The sequence below is a fragment of the Onychostruthus taczanowskii genome, unplaced genomic scaffold (genome assembly GCF_017590055.1).
Source record: "Onychostruthus taczanowskii isolate IOZ18803 unplaced genomic scaffold, ASM1759005v1 scaffold31, whole genome shotgun sequence".
NCBI classification, from domain to species: Eukaryota; Metazoa; Chordata; class Aves; order Passeriformes; family Passeridae; genus Onychostruthus; species Onychostruthus taczanowskii.
Window position 1 is genome coordinate 7747413 of NW_024500461.1, and position 17948 is coordinate 7765360.

The window sequence follows — 17948 nt, forward strand, 5'->3', positions numbered from 1 at the left end:
CTTGGAGCCCACTGATCATTTGCCTGTAATAAGCTGTTACTGTGGAACAGTTGAACTCCTGAATGGCTGAGATGAGACTGGAGTCTGATTTGGCATCCTAGTCATGATATCAGTGTTTCCCACAGAGATAAAAGGAACCTTATGCGTGCTAGAGCTGTTTCTGCCTTGGGATGGTCATCCCAACGTAACTTATGCTTACTTGACTAATGTCTGCTTCTGTTGGCTTGAAACCACACCAAAGAACTAGGCCCTTCTGATTGTCCTGTGGAATTAAACAGTAGTTGCTACCTCTTAACTAAAGAAAAGCTGATGTTAATAAAGATTTTCAAATATATTTGACTACTAATTGTGTACTTCAGCTTTACAATGAAATAAAAATGGCTTGTCTTTTATTCTAGAGTTTGAAAAACTTGCCAGCTTTTCCCTACATTTGCTACAGCTGTAGTTTTTTATTTCAGTTATTTTTTTCTGAATTAGTGAATTATGGTTGAACCATGTATTTCTGCAACACAAGGAGCCATACCAGGTTTTTTGGACCTTGATGTGAAGAAATACATGCTCCTCAGCACACAAGAGGAGACAATTAAGGCAATGTTAAGGTATTTATTTTTGAATCTTTTTCTCAAGTGAAGGGAGATGGTGTTGCCTTGTGCATTTCACCTGTTCTATAACCCACAGTTGTTAATCACTACACCCTCTCCAGTACTACTTTGCTCACAAAGTAGAGCTGGAGCTGACGTGGTTTTTTTGCACTACTGTGGATAGGCTGCCTTACAGCATGTGAGCTGTTGATACTGAACTTATTTTGGCACTTATGTTATACTGCTTCTTCCTCTTTACTTGGCTCCTTCAGAGCCAAAAGGACAAGTCAGGCAGGTGCCATTAGAATATCAAATGTAATGACTGCTGCATCTTGCTGGAGTCAGATGTGCCTGCTGTTGTAGCACTGAGCTTCTCACCCCCTAGGAAAATCCTCCAACTTCCAAGATTTTCAATGATTATGCTAAACAAGAAAGCTGGGCCTTATTTTGAATTGTTGCCTTTCAGAACGCAGAGTAAAAGCTAGAATTATACCTTTATCCTGTCACCATGACAGTAATAAAGGTACTGTTAGATGGGCTGGTATCAGCCTGTATTACACAGCAAAGTCAAATTTAGACCCTAAGTCTAAATAAAATACTTGTACAAGTACCTTGTTGTTGAATTAAAATTATCTAATGCTAAAAGTATGTAAATCTTGTTTCCCCATGGTGAATGGGAAGCTCTGAAATTATTTGAGTCATTAAATACTTATAAGAGCTTCCTTGGAGAAGGGCCCTTACTATGAGGGTTGTGTTAAGACTGATGATGTTAAATCACCTTCTGAAGTAATGTGTATGGTACAGCTTGCTAGGCAAAACTCACTTTTGTGTACTGAATATCAGTTTCTTTAGAGGCATGTTTTAACTCAGTAGATTTTTCTTTGTTTGCTGAAAGTTCCTTCTAATCCTGGGGAAAGTGAAGAACTGTCAGATTTTAAGGCTGGCAGAAGAGTGTGACAAGCTTGGCTCATGTAGTGAGGTAGTCTGAAATAATCTAGTGCTGAGCTAAATTACTCAAAATTCTCATTGTGTATGTGGAGCAAAATCGCACAATTTTTCTCTAGGACTGAGTCAATGTTGCACAATTGTTACAAATACGTACAACAAGAAGAGACTCTCTTCTTATTTCTCACCAGTAGATCTGGAACTATCCTTTAAAGATGCTTAGATAATTTTATCAAGGTGGATCTAAGACTACAAGGAGCAGCCAGCAGTACCTCTTCTGTAACTGAGAAAGGGAAAATACACTTAGTGCTCCTTGCAGTGTTGTATTTCAGTGGAAAACCCAAGAGGGGGAGAGAATTGCCTTGCAGCTGCCAGCTTCATTGACATTCAGCCATAGGATTGTTCAGATGCTTATTAGGAAAGGGTGTTGCTTAAAGGGTTGCCTGCTGGTATTTTAAATAAGCTTCAGTGGGAAAAATGTGGTATTAAAATGCATTTAAAAGGTCAACTTTGTCATTGATAACTGCTTTGTGCATAATGCCTGGTACATTTTCTGAAGGTTGAGATGGAGCAATGTTGCTTTTGGTGGATTTGCACTTCCATTGCAAGGAAAGTCCTGTATCCAAAAGCGGTACCCCATTTTGAACTTAGGTAACTCCAGACCCATCAATAAACCCCAAAGTGCTCTGTAAAACGTGGATTATGTATATGCTGCTTGTGTATATTTTATGAAGGAGAAAACATACTTTCTTGCTGGTTTTGGAGCTGAGATGAGCTTTCTGTTTTAAAGCATACCGTATATATAAACTTGGAGCAACAACTGCATTTGCACACGGTGTTTGTATCAGGTTGTACTACGGATGAAATGTGCTGACACTCACTGATACTCGTGGAAATGTCTGTTGCATATCATTTTAAAATGGGCTGTAATAATACTATACTTGTAACTCATTTACATTTTTACATAGAAATGATGTAGTTCACAGTGAAAACAATAAACATCCTGCTTTTTTATAGCAAATATGAGTACCTTGGGTAGATGAGCTTAATAGCTGCATGGCTTTGTTACAGAATACAATTTTTGTAACTCAGTGCTAGGGAGAAAGATAATGCTAGCAGACAATTCTTGGCTGAGCAGATGTTCTGGTGTCTAAAAGTAGATTTTATTCTTTTGGGATTAATTTGCTCATGTAATTTTTCATTTCTGATAATTTTTTTTTCCTTTCAATTGGCCAGTTTTGTACCTGAAAGCTAAATTAAAAGCAAAGATGGCCTGGATGTCACTACAGTTTGGGCTCAATGGGATGATCTGTTTTAAGTGACATAGCTGTAATTTTCATTATTACCTGAATCTCTCAATCATTTGATAAAATTGCAGAGTATCACTGCATGACCCTAGAAATGGACAAAGGGGTTGTAGTTTCACTGAGCCGATACTTTCCCCACCACTGACTACTAAAACAAGGAGGTGAGGTTACCTGTCTGCTTTAAATTTTTGAAAAATACCTCACTCTCTGCTCACCTTTTCCACTGTAAAAGAAGCTCTCTGCCTCCCTGCTTAGAGCAGTCTAATTATAAAGCTACTATAAAACTCCTGGTTTTTTAGTACAGTGGAGATGTGTGCTTGAAGGGCAAATAAAGGTTTGTAATACCTGTGTGGAATATGGAGAATTTCCGATCGCTCGCCTTACTGCTGAGGTCAGTACAGTGTTGTGACAACTTGAGATACAGATTATTCCAAAATATTTTTTCCAAGTAAACTTTACCTTTGTGACTTAATTTTTTTGTCTTGCTTGCAGCAAGAATAATTTCTGAGAGGATTATCCTGGGAAGTAAGGGTAGGAAGTCTGCATACATCTAAAGGGAAAGGGAGCTGAATGGTCTTGTAACATTTTTTGCATGTTTAACTTCCCCTGGAGACCACGCACAGGACTGTACACTCAGCTTTTCACTGGGAGACGTGTTCTAGAATTTTGAGGTTGAAAATTAAATCCACAGTTGTTTATCCTGGCTTGTTTTCTGGTTACTGTTCCAAGGAGCAAGTGCACTCTTTTCATGCAGACAGACCTCTGCTGTCTCGAGGCTGCTCAGATTAACTGTGCAGCTGGAATGTATTTTTTTCCACGTGACTTGTGTAGATGTTGCTCTACCGGTTCTCCAGTTCTGCCTCTCCAGATTCTTACTGGCTACTGACCACAAATGATGCATTCATAAAATTGAAAGCAAAGTGAATAAAATGACTGTAGCCTGTGATGCCTTTAATCCACAATATATTTATTATGTAACCCTCAACCCCTAAGGTGTATGTGCATGTGTACATACATTGCTTCAGGTATGATAGGCAATGCATACTTTACCATGGCTGTTCTTTAATTTTGCTGCCTCCTTCAAATACCATTTGGTTATTTTCAGGAGCTCACTTAAGAATTGTGTGGAAGAGCAAAGGGACAGGGGTTGGTAGAGTATCTGTGGATGCTCCTAGGAAAACTTGTCTTTTGACAGGTTTCTCTTGCCATCTGCCAGGTGGACTGGAAAGGGGTAGAAGAAAGGGAGAGATAGGAATGAACCTATACCAAAAAGAGGAAAACTTTAAACTAAGTATTGGAGGTTGTCTGTGGGCAAATGAACCAAAGAAGGTAGAGGACCAGCAACATGAAGCAGACCAAAAGACATGGAATGCTGAATGAGGATGAAAATAGTGAGCAAGAGGAATGTTTGCATATTCCATACAATCAAGAGTCTAGTTGCAAGATGTTAAGGTATGGCCAGCTGAAAAGTTATAAAGGCCTTACCCTATTACTTACACTTCTTGATATAATTTCATTTACAGGGATTTTATGAGTTGCTGTATTGCTTCTAATTGATATTTATAGCAACTTCTATTCCTATTTAATGCTCTTCTCTTCCCCCACCTTCCTCTGTTAAAACCATTCCCACTATCTTGTTACTGCCTACTTCATTTTCAAATGTTTCAAATCTTGTTCTTCAGTACCTAAATAGTCCCAGTAGTTCATATTAGTAGCCTTTTGGAATATAAGCAGCTTCTCGTTGCTAATTCTGCTGCTCACTATAGTATTTTACAGACCAAGAAATAATGAATGACTGTTAGGATTCCTGAGAAGATACTGTGACACTGGGATAAAGCCATCAGCAGCATTATTAGGTCTTTCAGAGCATTGTCCCTACAGAGCATTCTGTGTTTTAAAGACAGAATGGTGCTGCAGAGTAATTTTGATTTACAATTATAAAGCCTCACACAAAGCCTTACACAAATTATTCCATCTAAATGTGTGACAAACTTTCTGGAAGGCATCAGCAATATTTATGAGCATTTCTTGCTTTGCTGCATTTACCTTGTTAAATATTATTTTAAAAAGAAACTAGTTTACAAAAATCATGGAGTGAATAGAGACAAAGTGCTACTGCTGTTGGACTACCTCTTGTTTAGCTGGAAACCACTACTCTGTTCTTCCCCTTGCAGCAGGAAAGTGAAACTGGAATCTGTCATTCTTGGGTTCTGCTTTCTTCATGAAAGCAAGCTCTAAAGCTAAGAACATAATTTTATACTTTAACACTGCTTTATTGTACAAAACAAGCAATTTATTAAAAATGGCATCTCTCATTCTTCAGAAAGAAAAATACATGCAAAGAGGTACTTTTTTTGTTCACATCATTATCTCTCCCTTGAAGCAAGTATGACTTTTTCCTCTCCTGTTCAAAAGAATAGGACAAATTTCAGGTTTAGGTGTGCTTCTAAATGAAGCCTTTAAATATTGTCTGTCTTCTCAATACTACACACGATGGGAGTTCACACCACTCAAACACTATTCTTTAGGCAGTGGCCTTTCAATGATCAATTAATGTCTGAAATCTTGGTTATTTCATCTTTCACATCCTTGATCTCGGTTTGAACTCTTGTTAGATTGGCCAATTTCTCATTCAGTAAAGCAATTCCCTTCTCCCGTTGTAAGACCTCCTCCACTAATCTTCCTATTCTCAGTGTTAGGTCATTTATTAAGGGCTCCAAGATGGCAAACTCCTTTTTAACTTTGTACATTTTAGGTTTTAAATCATTTGCAAATGTAACTGTCTTCAGAACTTTTGCTCTGTCACCTTCAAGATTCAAAAGTCTATTGGAATGCTTGTTAAAATCGCTACTTAAGTCAGACAGAGCTGCCTTAATTTGCTCGATTTTCCTTGCGTTACTGGATGCCAGGCTTTGTATTTTCATACTTCTGTCGATGCTGCTGGTAAGGAGGTCACCTATATTTTTTACTGTTGCCTTTTCACCTTTTTCCACTTTATCTTCTAGTGTTTGCAAAGAATCTGTCAGTGCAGTGATGTCCGAGACCAGGCCTGAAATGCGCCTTATGTCAGTTTTTACTGTCACAATTGTCAATGTTACATTTTTTGCTACAGAAGCTGCATTCTGTTCAGCGCTTGAAACTGCATGAAAAAGACTTGTTAAATTCTTCTCCAGTTCTTCTTGTTTTTTAATTATGCTGCTAGACCATGTTTTCATTGTATAAATATCTTCCTGCAGATATTTAATGTGAGAAATTATTTGAAGATCTTCCAGCTGTTTCATTAAGTTCCAAGTCTTTTCACACTAGAGGGATACAAAAATATTTCTAGCTTAACAACTCAATGTCAAAATTCAAGCTATACTTTAATGAAATATCTTACTATTCTGACATTCAATTTGAATGCAAACCCTATCTCTAGGAAATCAATTTCTGTTACAACACAAACAGATTTTTTTTTTCTTGTCAGTATACATAATAAATATTAGTACTTCTTCTATTACAACAAAAAATTACAAGAAGGTGCTATATGACTTTCCAAGGTGACCTCTGAAAACACAAGTCAGCAAATGGAATCTTCTTCCATACAACAGAATTTTTTAAGTCTCCATAAAAGCTATTTTAGTGAAGGAAATCCAGCTACTAGTGAAGGAATCCAGCTACTGCTGGATTTTTGTCTTGATTTGCACTCTTTTATATTTATTTTCTTATAATTGGTTCTTAGTTTTCAAATTTGAGAGGAAAAAGGAAATTATCTGAGTGATGCTACCCAGTTCAATCCCCAGTAAGTCAGGGTAGAACTTGGAGAGGAAAAAAAAACACCAAACAGGCAAACTGAAACACATTCTACGAGGCTAGAATTAGTTTCATACTAATCCTTTTCTGAACATTAGTAGTAAAAATATCATCACAGAAACCAGTATTTTTAGCTCTTCAGTAGTGCTGGTCGTTCCTCAACGGCTCAGAACCATTTGCTCAAAAGCAAAAGACCAAAATTTAGGTTGTGGAAAGTTGTGCTTGTTTCCTACTTAATGCCCTCCAAGGATGAGGATTTAATGTTGAAGCTCCTGCACATCCAGCTTTCAGTAGGGTTCAGGTGGATGAAAGACATTAGACTGGGGATCTGTCACTCCCACACCCTGCCTCAAAATAATACAAAGTAGAAACACTAGAACTGGAACACACTTGTGAAAAGTATTTAAAAAACATTGCTTTATATAATAGTTTTTCCTAATAGGACACGGAACATTCAAGTATTTACTCTGTACCCTTTCTGGAGGAACAGTTTATTTTGAATTAGATTATTATGCATCAGGACATGGAACTTCACTACAATATATTTTTATTTTGAATATCACTGTAAACAGAAATTTATACAAAAACAACAATTATATGAAACCAACACAGCTTTATAACATTGAGAAACACTGGTTTCATAGTCTTTTGAATGGGCAGTGTTACTTGTTTAGTGAAGATTTCAGTGGAGTTATAAAGAAATTAATGTACAAACCCAGAATACTTTAAATTAGGTCTGATTAAGTCATAAATGTGTGTTCATACTGTTTCTAAGCAATCTCCTTTCCAGAGAAATACAAAATTATCAAGACAATAAGTCTGCAGACAATTTGTGCTGTCCCTGAGATCCAAATTTCATTGAACATCTGTCAGGCTTACTAGATAGTATTACATCATGTGTAAGTAGGTCTATGGGTAAACTGGATATTCCCTGCTCCCAAGCACCTAACTCCACTGATTTCATTAATTACTTCTGCAGCTCTTGGTTCAGCAAACTTTGGGAAACAATGTCAGTGACATTGTTAATTTTTTTTTCTTTTCAAATGCAAAGCAATACAGGACATGTGATGCCAAATAAAGAACATCCTACAGAAAAAAAGGTTAAAAGGTTAAAATTTGTTTATAAAGCACCAAAACAGCCACCCCCCCAAAAATGAAATCAAACCAGCTGCTATGTAAATGCCAGCTTGTAGATACCAGAACAACACAAGGCTCTCAGCAGGGGGTACTTTCCTAGTGTTTGCTCTAAGGGTGCTGGATCTGAGCTTCAGCTGATAAAAATGTACTCAGTGCTTTCCTGCAGCACGGAACCATTATGGTGCACAACACTTTAAAAGCAAGGTACAGCTATCTCAGCTGAGAAATAAGTGATTAATTGTTCACTGAGTTACAAGTCTGTGGAAAATAATACACAATGTAACAACAAAAGAAACTAAGTACTGAAAGCTAAATACAAACTAAAAATATGTACTTTTTTTCCCTTAAATCAAAATACTTGGCTTCAAATTATTTTTAATAAAAAAGATCTTTTAATAAATAAACTGAAAATAATCCTTAATTTAAGAAAATATTCCTTTCCTTCTTTAACAAAGTATTACTTTCTTGCTCTCTACCCTCTTTCTCAACTTTTCAAGCTGTTCCAACGATCTTTAGATCAATGATGGTACATCAGCTATCCCTGACATAGATTTAAATCACATTATTTATAAAAAAGTGCTTTTTCATCAATGAAAAACCTAAGACCAAATTCACTTATCCCCATTCTGGTCATTTTCTAAGTTAAAGCTTTCTGAAGTTACTTCTTCTGCTTTTGAAGATACTGCTGTGTCAGGCCCTGTTTCTAGAACAGGTAGTTCATGCTGCACTTTGAACAAGCTGCCATTGGACTGGAGGCCTTCAAGAGCCTTCTGCATGGCCACTGTATCAGAAACAGTTTTCAGCATGTCATTTTCCACAGTGTACACCTGTGTCTTCAAGTCCTGTATCTTTTTCTCCATACCAAGCAAGTCACTTGACAACCTAAGAATAGAGTGAATAGCATTTTCAATTGTTGGCAAATGGGTCTTGCACTCCTCAATTTTAGGTTCATAGTTTGCAAGTTTCTGACTCAGGTCTGTGTCCTTGGCTACCAGACTACTCTGTTCTTCTTCTAGCTTTTCAACTGACTTTGCATCCAAGTTCAACTTTTGTTCAATTCTAGAGAATTCATCATCTTCTTGCGTTTTTAGTGTTCTGATATTTCTGGCTGTACTGTCTTCCAAATCTCTTACTCTTTCTGAAAGGGATTTAATTCTTTGGTCAACTTCATTAATTTTGGAAGTAACTTCTGTATGTATGAACTTTGCTTCAGATTTTAAACCACTAGCATTTGTGCTCATTTCATCCAGGCTTCTTCTCCAGGAATTTGTAACATTTTGGAACTTCTCATTAATGCTCTGCATCTTTAGAGATAGAGTCTGTTCATTGTCCTGAATATCATTTATGGTGTTATGAAGAGAAGATATTTCCTGCCCAAACTCAGTCATCACAGAGATGGATGAGGCAGCTTCTCGCAGGATACTTTCAGAAGACTCAAGCTGCATTTACAACACAAAACAATGTCTGTGTCTACTTAACAAAAATAACAACAGAAAGCCATTTCCAAGTATTAAGAGATAATGAAGTCCCTTAAAAACCACTGTACTTGTTACAAAGCTCCTCCATGCCGCGTTTTCATGTTTCCTCTTTAAAATATTTTTGATTAACCTAGCATGAAAAAGTCACGGAAAAAAGGTATGTCTGTTGTTGAATTTCTACAGCATATAAGCAATTTTACATGCTTGGGTTTTTTTTGTGTCCAAAATACAGTAAATCCCATGCAACATTCTGCAATCTGAACTACAGTATATAAATATCCACATTACATCATCTATAAATTACGTTATTCTGAGATCAGTGCTGAAACAAATCACTGGCATGAGCCATGCTGTGCTACCATCAATATCTGTAAGGTATCAGGGATAATTTGGCAGCCAGCACAGCTTTTCTACTGGATAATGTCACACATGGTAATATCTTTTTTCGTTACTATTCTATTTTCTTATCTATCACTTTATTATATCTTCATATCATTAGGCCATCATTTTCTTCAAATCAATGTATGTGAGAATCACACATGAAAGAGGATTGGTAAAATGAAATGTGTATGTACGTAAGTTCTTAAAAATAGTTTAGTTTCTAAAAAATCATACTGAGATACAACCACTGTGTCCACATATGGAACAATGGCATGGATTGACATGCTTTGTCACATGAAATAGTCTCTAAATGCCTATTCACAGGCAAGTAAAACACATTCTGAAAACTTGTTTTAAAACAGGCAGTTAAATTAACAAAATAACAATGAAGTAAGCCATGGCAAATATTCACCAAAGATCATCAAATTAAGACGTTAATTATTACCTTTTCAGAAATTAAGTTTACTTTATTTCCCACATCCAGGATTTTTTCAGCTTCTTGATGTAAAAAATTGTACTTTCTTTCCAGATCAGCAAATTGACCTGACTGCTGAAATAGAAACCTGCAAATTTCAAGTAAATAAACAGAACACATAACTTCTTAATTAGTACATATTAAGTAGTCCAGCAATTGATTCACAGCAAATTGTTAATGGAGGGATTTGTGTTCACAGAATTTGCTAGATCAATACATAACAGGAAAAAAAAATTAATGAAATTGATCTCTCTTGATACTGGAGTTATCTTCTAAAAGAGGTATGACAATAAGTCAGCATTCCATAGCACTGCATGCTAAGGTAACAAAGGCACTGATGCTGCTAAGATACTTTAAAACATTTTTAACAAAGGTATTTGACCTTTACTTAAGGACTCCACCTGATGAACGGTTTGTTACACTGCTGAGCAAATTATTTACAGAAAACTCCATTTCACTTCTCCTGTCCATTTATTGTCTGCCAAAGGAGCACTTCCCGTCAGCCTAAGTTGCTCTCCAGGCAGATGCATTCTCCAAAGCAGGTATTTAGAATTCATGAGCAAGGCACCTTCAACCTGATGTAACAGATGGAGCTTCTACAGTAACACGGCACACCCATGTTTCCATGCTTGCCAATGCTGCTACTCTTTCCTGGATCCTTCTGGCTCTAACAAGTTTCTGTAGACACTTAACCCAAGCACTCTGTTAACATGTAAATCATACAGCCCACAGAATACAAAAGAAAATGCTAAAATCCTCTTTAGAGAGTTACCTACCAGCTCACCACCAGGCAAACAGCAAGGGAAATGATACTCAGACTTGTCCTTGAGTCCATCCAAAAGGAACTGTGATTATTGCTGGTCCTGGGACTTGCCAGCTTCCCATAATTACTCTGCTTCTCAGCCTTCTGTGAGCCTTCACTGCTCTTGGGTGAAGAAATACCTTTTTTCCTTGGCTTAACTTCAGACATTTTGTGGTTTTAAAAAGCAGAAGCAAAGGAGAGAGCTAGAGAAAAAAAAACCAGAAAGGACTAAAAGGACTAGTTTTTACTCCTTACATTTTACTTTTAACCATCCTCAAACATTAAGTACACAAATACACCCCAAAAAAAATGTTTCTTTTGGTGTTCACTATGCTTCCTAGTTATGTGAACTTTTGTAAAGTATCATATTACTTTCATTTGCTTTCTATATTACAGAGCACTGCTTTCATATTTTCTCCAGCTGAGCTGACTTTCCAAGCTTAAGCTAACTTCATCTTTCCAGAAATATTTCATGTGCTGTAGAATAAGCTATTTTAACTATGTATTTAAAATTACAAAGATTAAAAGTATATTTCTTTTTGTAGCTGATGACTGTCACAAGTTCCTCAGCAATTTCACTGATAAACTTGCTTTTTACCTGTAGATTTAAAAAATAATTATTACCTACACCACACTAAAAGGGGAAAGTTAATTTTTCAATTTAAAAAATAAAATTGCAAATCAAGCTTTAATTTAGTAGTTCTGTTGTAACAATTTCATGTCATCTGTAATATCACAAATGTTGATTAACAAAAAATCATGATAGAAAAATTCAGAAGATTCATGAAATCGTGTCTCTAGAAAAAAAGAAAAGCTATAACTTCCTCTTGATAAAATTAAGGTCAGAATAGATTGAGGCAATATGAATCTCCAGCTCATATTTTAGCCATCCAAGTGAAGTACAGAGTGTAGTTTTTAAGCCTAAAATCTTCCATCACACTGCTCAAAAATAGCCTTGATCCTTGACAGAATTGCTTTAGCAACAAATTTTGAGACCAAACTGTTGTGCTAGTTTTTTGGATCACTTTGCAACAATGGCGCTTAGTCACATACCAAAATATAAATATTTGGAGATACTTACATAGTCATGTACAGGGGTAAAAGGTATTGTTAAAAATCTAATGTGTCATGCAGGTAGCTTAGAGCTGTTTGAGCCACAGTACTAGGAAGCACACTCTGAGCTTGAAGCATGGAGAAAAAAAAAGCTTTTCATTTCCAAAAAAAAAAAAAAAAAAAAAAAAAAAACAAAACCAAAAAAACCCCACCAAAAAGCCCTACAAAAAAACACAAGCAAAAAATAAAACCCAAACAAAAAAAGCCACCGAAACAGAAAAATTGTATTCTGAAGCTTTTAAAACAGCTTTGGGCTCGAGAGCACAAATTATGAAGTTAAAGTGGAGGAAAAAAAAAAAAAAAGAGCTCTGAATAGTAGTTAGGAAAAGAGTTTAACAGAGATAAGCTACGCTTTGAAAGGACGGCTTCAGCGCGCACCCGGTGCTGTGCAGAGGGATGAGCCGCAGCTCCCCAGAGACCCTTCGGGACCGCTCCGCTCCCCAAAGTGACCGGCTGCCCCTCGGCTCCCCCAAAGTGACCGGCTGGCCCTCGGCTCCCCCAAAGTGACCCACGTCCCCTGCGCTCCCCCAAAGTGACCCACGTCCCCTCCGAGCCCGCCCTGCAGGACGCCCCCAGCCCCAGCAGTGCCGCCTCCCATCTCCCCCTCCCCTGCGGCCACTGTCCCGTACCCGCCGCGCTCCTCCGGCCTCAGCTGGGGGCGGAGGCGGGCAGGGGGCCCAGCCCCGCAGGCACCACGTTTACAGGCCCCAGGGCCCCTCCCCTGGCCGCGGCTGGAGCATCGCCGCCCGGAGCGCCACGTCCGGGGCCCGCCCGCCGCGGGCAGCGATCCCGGCGCGTACAGCCGGGACTCGGCGGCTCCGCGCCGGCGCGGGAGGCAGCCGGGGCTTTGTTCGGCGGCGAGCGGGCCGGGCCGGGCCGGGCCGGCCCTTCCCTTCCCCGCCCAGGCCAGGCCCGGAAGGAGGAAGCGCTCCCGGCACCGCCTTCCCGGGAGCTGCAAGGCTGTGCCTCGGGGCTCGGCGGGGCTCGGGAGCGGTAGCTGCCGGGGCTCCGCGCTGCCCGCCAGGTGAGCGGTGAGCGCAGGGACGGACCGGGCCGGGCCGGGCCGTGAGGCGTTCCGCCGGGGCAGGGTAGGGGTCGGCGGGCGGGCGGTCTGAGCGCCTCGGTTTCTGTTTCTTTGGCAGCTGGCAACAGCGGCTCGGTGTGAGTTAACTCTTTGTTTTGTGTGTTTGTGGAGCGATTTCTTCTGTGTTTGCCTCGCGTGCGGCAGTATTATTATTGTTATTATCCGTTTTTCGTCTAGGGAGCTTTAGCGTTCCTTTTCCTCCGTGGTGCGGTGGGATAAAGGTAGGGTGGAAGGCTGTCTTAACTACGTATTTTTTTGTGAAAATAGGAAATTCTGTCAGCACAGCGGAAGAGGCACTCCATCGCGGGTTTATCCAAAGGCAGCTGTTCTACATCTAGCCAGCTCCTGAGAGTGCTGGAAAAGGCGAGCGCTTCTGCAGGCACCTGCATGGGTGCTCTGTGGAGGAGTTTGGACTTGTTTATGGAGCTTTCCTGACAGGAGTGGGATCGGAGAGAGCGTTTTGGTCGATTGGGACTCTGAGTCGCTGATCAGTTCTGGGAAACCTTTATGCCGTAGTCAATAGTTTTCACCTGTTTTCTTCAGACATTTGGTTTTTTATGATATGGAGGGAGAATGCAAGTTTGGAGTTGCGTGTCCTAATGCTGATAAAGGAACGTGCAGCACAGTCAGTGACAGTGTTGAGTGCTCCCTCTTCCATCATATCCAAGTGTCCTTTTATGGAGGCTTGAACTTGGAGACAACAGTGTGTTTATCCTGTGCAGTGAGACCAGTCCTCTTTCTCATCCTGTTATCCCAATCATATGATCCAAGGACTTAAAAAAAATTTGAAAGATGTAGTGAGTGGGGAGAAGACCTTTCAATAGAGACATTTAGCAAGACACTAGTGTATAAGAAGCTTGTAGTCTTTGGTTTTGTAGTTCTGAAAGTGTTCGTAAACATAAATTCATAGGAATGGGAAAAAGAATTTGTATTTTCAGAATTAGCTGGTGCTTTGCTACTCTTTCTGATTTTAACACCAAAATTTCTAAGCTGTACTAAAGCTTCTTTCCTCATGCTTGTAAGTTATGTTCCCAGTCTGACTTGACTCCTCCCCCTCCCACTCTTTTTCACACTGAAGAAACATGGATGTCAGGAGTAGAAACTATTTGCTTATGAATCGTCAAGCACTGGAAAATGACATCAAGACTTCCTATATTATGGATCGTATGATTTCTGACGAAGTACTGACATTACAGGAGGAGGAGAGAGTGAAGCAACAGGTAGGATTATCTCTCACTGCTATTTCTCTTCCTAGGTTACTCACATATTTTACCATCCTTTTTAAAAACAGTAATTTCTGTCTAACTCCTGGATTTGTCAAATTCCAGCACACAGTTTTTGTTGCTCTTAATAAGGTTAAGGGCTTGGTAAGTTAAAGGCTATTTCTATAACTATAAATTACAGAGTCTATAATTTATAGAGTGATATACTAAATGATTTCTGAGGTTGCTTTGTTTTGTATAATACCTCTTCTATTTTTTTTTCCTAGAATACACGGAAGGAGCGAGCAGCTATGCTAATAAATATTATTCTTACAAAAGATAATAATTCATATAGATCCTTTTATAATGCACTGCTCCATGAAGGGTACAAAGATCTTGCTGCACTTCTTCAGGATGGCATCCCTGCCGTCTCCTCTGGTAACAGAAAGAGTTCAATGGATGGAATGACTTCCTACGGTCAGTGTAACTACAGCAATCCCTCCGCTTGAGTGTGAACACAAGCTGTCTTGTTTATTCCTTAGAAAGTGACTATGTGTAATACCTGTTCCAATGAAAAAGGAGCAGTTGGTACATTTGTTTGTTTTGGTAGTGTAGTAACTATGTCTGTTTCATCTGCTTAACATGGCAGGAGAGTTACAACAGTTACAATTTTTATAGGTCATCTTGAAAATGTTCATATTGAATAATGCTGATTTTAAAAGGCAGAAGAACTGACGCTCTTACAGTTTTCTCTAATTTGTAACATTTTCATTGTAAGTGAAAGGAAGACTCTCATTTGCATGTATTAAAAGAAAAACTTGTAGCCTCCAAAATTCCCATATTTATCTTGAAGAGTAATCTGGAATCTCTCAACTTACATTGGTCTAGTTGATAATTGATTAATTGATCTAATTATTAGGTTACTTAATTCTTTCCACCAGATCTCTTAATTACCCTATATAAGTTCCATAACTTTTGCCTGCATTTTCATCAGTATCATCTTTGACTGACATGAAATAAATGTGTAGTTTCTAATGGGCAGAACCTTCTAACTGCATATGACTAATTGCCATATTTACTGGCACTCCGCATTTAATAAGTGTCAAAGGCATGTGGAGTTCAAGGCTATCTTAGATAATCAAAGTTTATCAGTTGTGTCAGTCCATATGGCCACAAAGAGAGCAGATGAAGTGCACGTTTCCTTTCCTTTTATGCTTTACCTCTTTCAAGTCGTGCTATCTCAGCTAAATCAATGGAAGTCTTGCTTGGACCCCAGTGCTGTGCTGTGAACTGCCAAGGAAAAGCCTTACACAGCACCCTTTCTTTTCTGCTGCATCCATGGTGGGGTGACTTCTGGCTGAGAAAGTGACTTGTTTGTTTGGGATAGTGATGTTGAGCTCTGTGTTTGCCAGTTTCCATGGGAGATGTTAATTCTCTCTTCACTTCTAGGGATTAACATAACAAGCTCTCCTCATGCAGTTATTAATTTGAACACTGTTTTAGGTAGGGGGCTAGTTACATGCTCAGTAATTTATTCCTAAAAACCAGTATTTTTTTAGTACTTGATGTTTTGAATCCAGCAGGTTTTAGGGCATTCTTGTGGGACATGAGGTGGGGAGGGAGCCCACTAGTTATTTTGGGTGAAGAGTTGTTTGGTTGGGTTTGAAGAGGCATCACATTTAGAACTCATGTTTTATTTTGATGTTTCTTGTTCTTAACTTTAGTGAAGACCATTCTCTGCGAAGGGGGCGTACCACAGAGACCAGTTGTGTTTGTCACTCGACCAAAACTGGTAGATGCTATTAAAAAGAAACTGTACTGCTTGGGAAGTGACCCAGGTTGGGTCACAGTTTATGGAATGGCAGGCTGTGGGAAGACTGTTTTAACAGCAGAAGCTTTAAGGGATCCTCAGCTCCTGGAAGGTATTTTCAGAAAAACATTTGTATTTTTATAAAAATCACTGTAGATACACACATGTTGGACATGTATGGTGCAATATCATATGTCACCTTGGAAGTGTTTTGGATTTCTAAATTTCTTAGGTGATTCTGAAATATTTGCTTGCAACATACAACTTTCATAACCATTTAGTGGTCTAGGACCACTGAGTATTTAATGAATTTGTAGAAAAAGCTTTGAATAGCTTTTCACCATAGAATCTGCTTTGGTTTATGAGAGTAGATGCATCCTTAATTAACTTGAAATTGTTATTTCTGTTAGTGCAAAATAATATATCTAGTTATTTTCCTTTTGGTCATTGCTTGTAAGGTCCTCAGACTCCTTGCTATGTGAATTTTAAAAAATTTTTTTCTTACTTTTGCATAGATTTTAATAGTAGCAGGCATTTGTGGGTGATTAGTATTGCCTTAGTTTAAAGTAGGTCATAGATGCAACCATATAATGGCATTTTTTCTCTTTTATTTATTTTTCCTTGCATAGGACACTAGGAGGAGAAAGTAGGACTTGGCAGTAACGAAAAAAATTATGTAGGGATAGATACTATAGCATCCTCTGCTACAGCTGACTCTTCTAGATATCTGCTTGATCACTGTTTCAGGGTCATTTTTACACCCCAGCCTCTGAACCATTGCAGTACTACATGGTTAAAAATGTAAATGGTAGGTCAGACTAGCAGAAAGATGGATGCAGAAGGGTCTGTGGAGGCACAGGAAGGAGGATGTCTAGAAAGGAGGGACAACAGCATCAGTGATGGTGTGAAGTTTCTGTGGGTACTTGCCCTACAGAGTCTGTTCCTTTAAAAATAAACAGGCATGGCCTTGTAGAACCACCCTTTGGTGTTAATAGTAGAGTTGCAAGGATGGCTTGCAACATATTTTAGAGGTTTGTGAATGCTGACTTACTACTGTAAGTTGCTATAAAATATTTAAAATTATTTAAAATGTATAGCGTGATTAGTATTGCTGTTCTTGCTAGATTACTTTCCAGGAGGAGTTCACTGGATCTCTGTTGGGAAACAGGACAAAGCAGGGCTGCTCATAAAACTTCAGAATCTCTGCAGTAGATTGGAACATGACTCCACTCTTTCACAAAGACCACCACTTAACATTGAGGAGGCTAAGGATCGTCTTCGTTTGCTGATGTTACACAAATACCCCAGGTGACGTCAGTAAAATCAAATACTATTCTTTTAACTGATAAAACTTTGCAGAGTAACTTTGGTCTCATCATCTGAGGTGTCTGTGTTGTGGTTACATGTGTCTGTGATGTGCGATTTGTTTTTTTAACCAGCTTCCTAACTTATGCTAATAAGACTTCTATTGACAAAATATATTAACCAGCTGTGCAGGAGACATATTTGCTTGAAAAAGCAAATAGTGAAATAATGAAAGATGGGTTTGAATAGTGAAAGATGGGAACAAACAACTGCAAATAAGGATTTATCTACCTTTCAGTGTTCTCATTGTGTGTGTAGACTGCTTTGCTGATATGTGAGGATCATACAGCAGAAAAAAGGGTCTGTATCACTGCAGAAAATTCTTCCTTTCCAGAACAGATGGTGTCTTTAGAAAGTGTTTGGTCTGGAGGTACCAAAATGAAAGCAGGTTTTCATGATGTGACCAATTGTTGCCAAGAAACCAGTGTCTTTCATTGCTCAGTCATTGCACAGCTTTTTTCACCTTTGAACAACAG

The 17948-nt window shown here is 38.7% G+C and overlaps 2 protein-coding genes across 12 annotated transcripts in view; one reads left to right on the forward strand and one right to left on the reverse strand.

Annotated features, from left to right (window-relative positions):
- Positions 1-149: 149 nt before the first annotated feature.
- LOC121338617 (IKBKB interacting protein) lies at positions 150-12909 on the reverse strand. 3 transcript variants are annotated; one of them, XM_041409776.1, is made up of 5 exons: positions 12641-12779; positions 11980-12079; positions 10873-11101; positions 10067-10184; positions 6142-9201 (listed from the first exon to the last, which is right to left on the reverse strand). In XM_041409776.1, the coding sequence occupies exons 3-5, from the start codon at positions 11064-11066 to the stop codon at positions 8374-8376; spliced, it is 1140 nt and encodes a 379-aa protein (XP_041265710.1). In that variant the 5' UTR covers positions 11067-11101; positions 11980-12079; positions 12641-12779; the 3' UTR covers positions 6142-8373. The 3 variants fall into 3 exon arrangements, with proteins under 3 accessions (XP_041265711.1, XP_041265710.1, XP_041265709.1); XM_041409777.1 differs by lacking the exons at positions 6142-9201; positions 11980-12079 and adding an exon at positions 150-6135 and having other exon boundaries at positions 12641-12909; XM_041409775.1 differs by lacking the exon at positions 11980-12079 and having other exon boundaries at positions 12641-12778.
- The window catches only part of APAF1 (apoptotic peptidase activating factor 1), a 31421-nt gene continuing 26380 nt past the window's right edge, over positions 12908-17948 (forward strand). For 8 of the 9 annotated variants that reach the window (XM_041409766.1, XM_041409767.1, XM_041409771.1 and 5 more), the window contains exons 1-5: positions 12908-13035; positions 14174-14315; positions 14585-14774; positions 16022-16219; positions 17232-17415. In XM_041409766.1, the coding sequence (XP_041265700.1) occupies positions 14178-14315; positions 14585-14774; positions 16022-16219; positions 17232-17415 (710 nt within the window). In that variant the 5' untranslated portion in view covers positions 12908-13035; positions 14174-14177. The remainder of the gene's footprint in view (positions 13036-14173; positions 14316-14584; positions 14775-16021; positions 16220-17231; positions 17416-17948) is intronic. The other variant, XM_041409768.1, reaches the window with a different exon arrangement.

Excerpts from the sequence above, each read along its gene's own strand:
- LOC121338617 (XM_041409776.1), bottom strand. The coding sequence starts at position 11,066 with ATGTCTGAAGTTAAGCCAAGGAAAAAAGGTATTTCTTCACCCAAGAGC. Across the intron at positions 10,185-10,872 it reads GTTTGCCTGGTGGTGAGCTG|GTTTCTATTTCAGCAGTCAG; the intron begins GTAGGTAACTCT and ends TGAAATTTGCAG. Across the intron at positions 9,202-10,066 it reads TAAACTTAATTTCTGAAAAG|CTTGAGTCTTCTGAAAGTAT; the intron begins GTAATAATTAAC and ends TTGTAAATGCAG.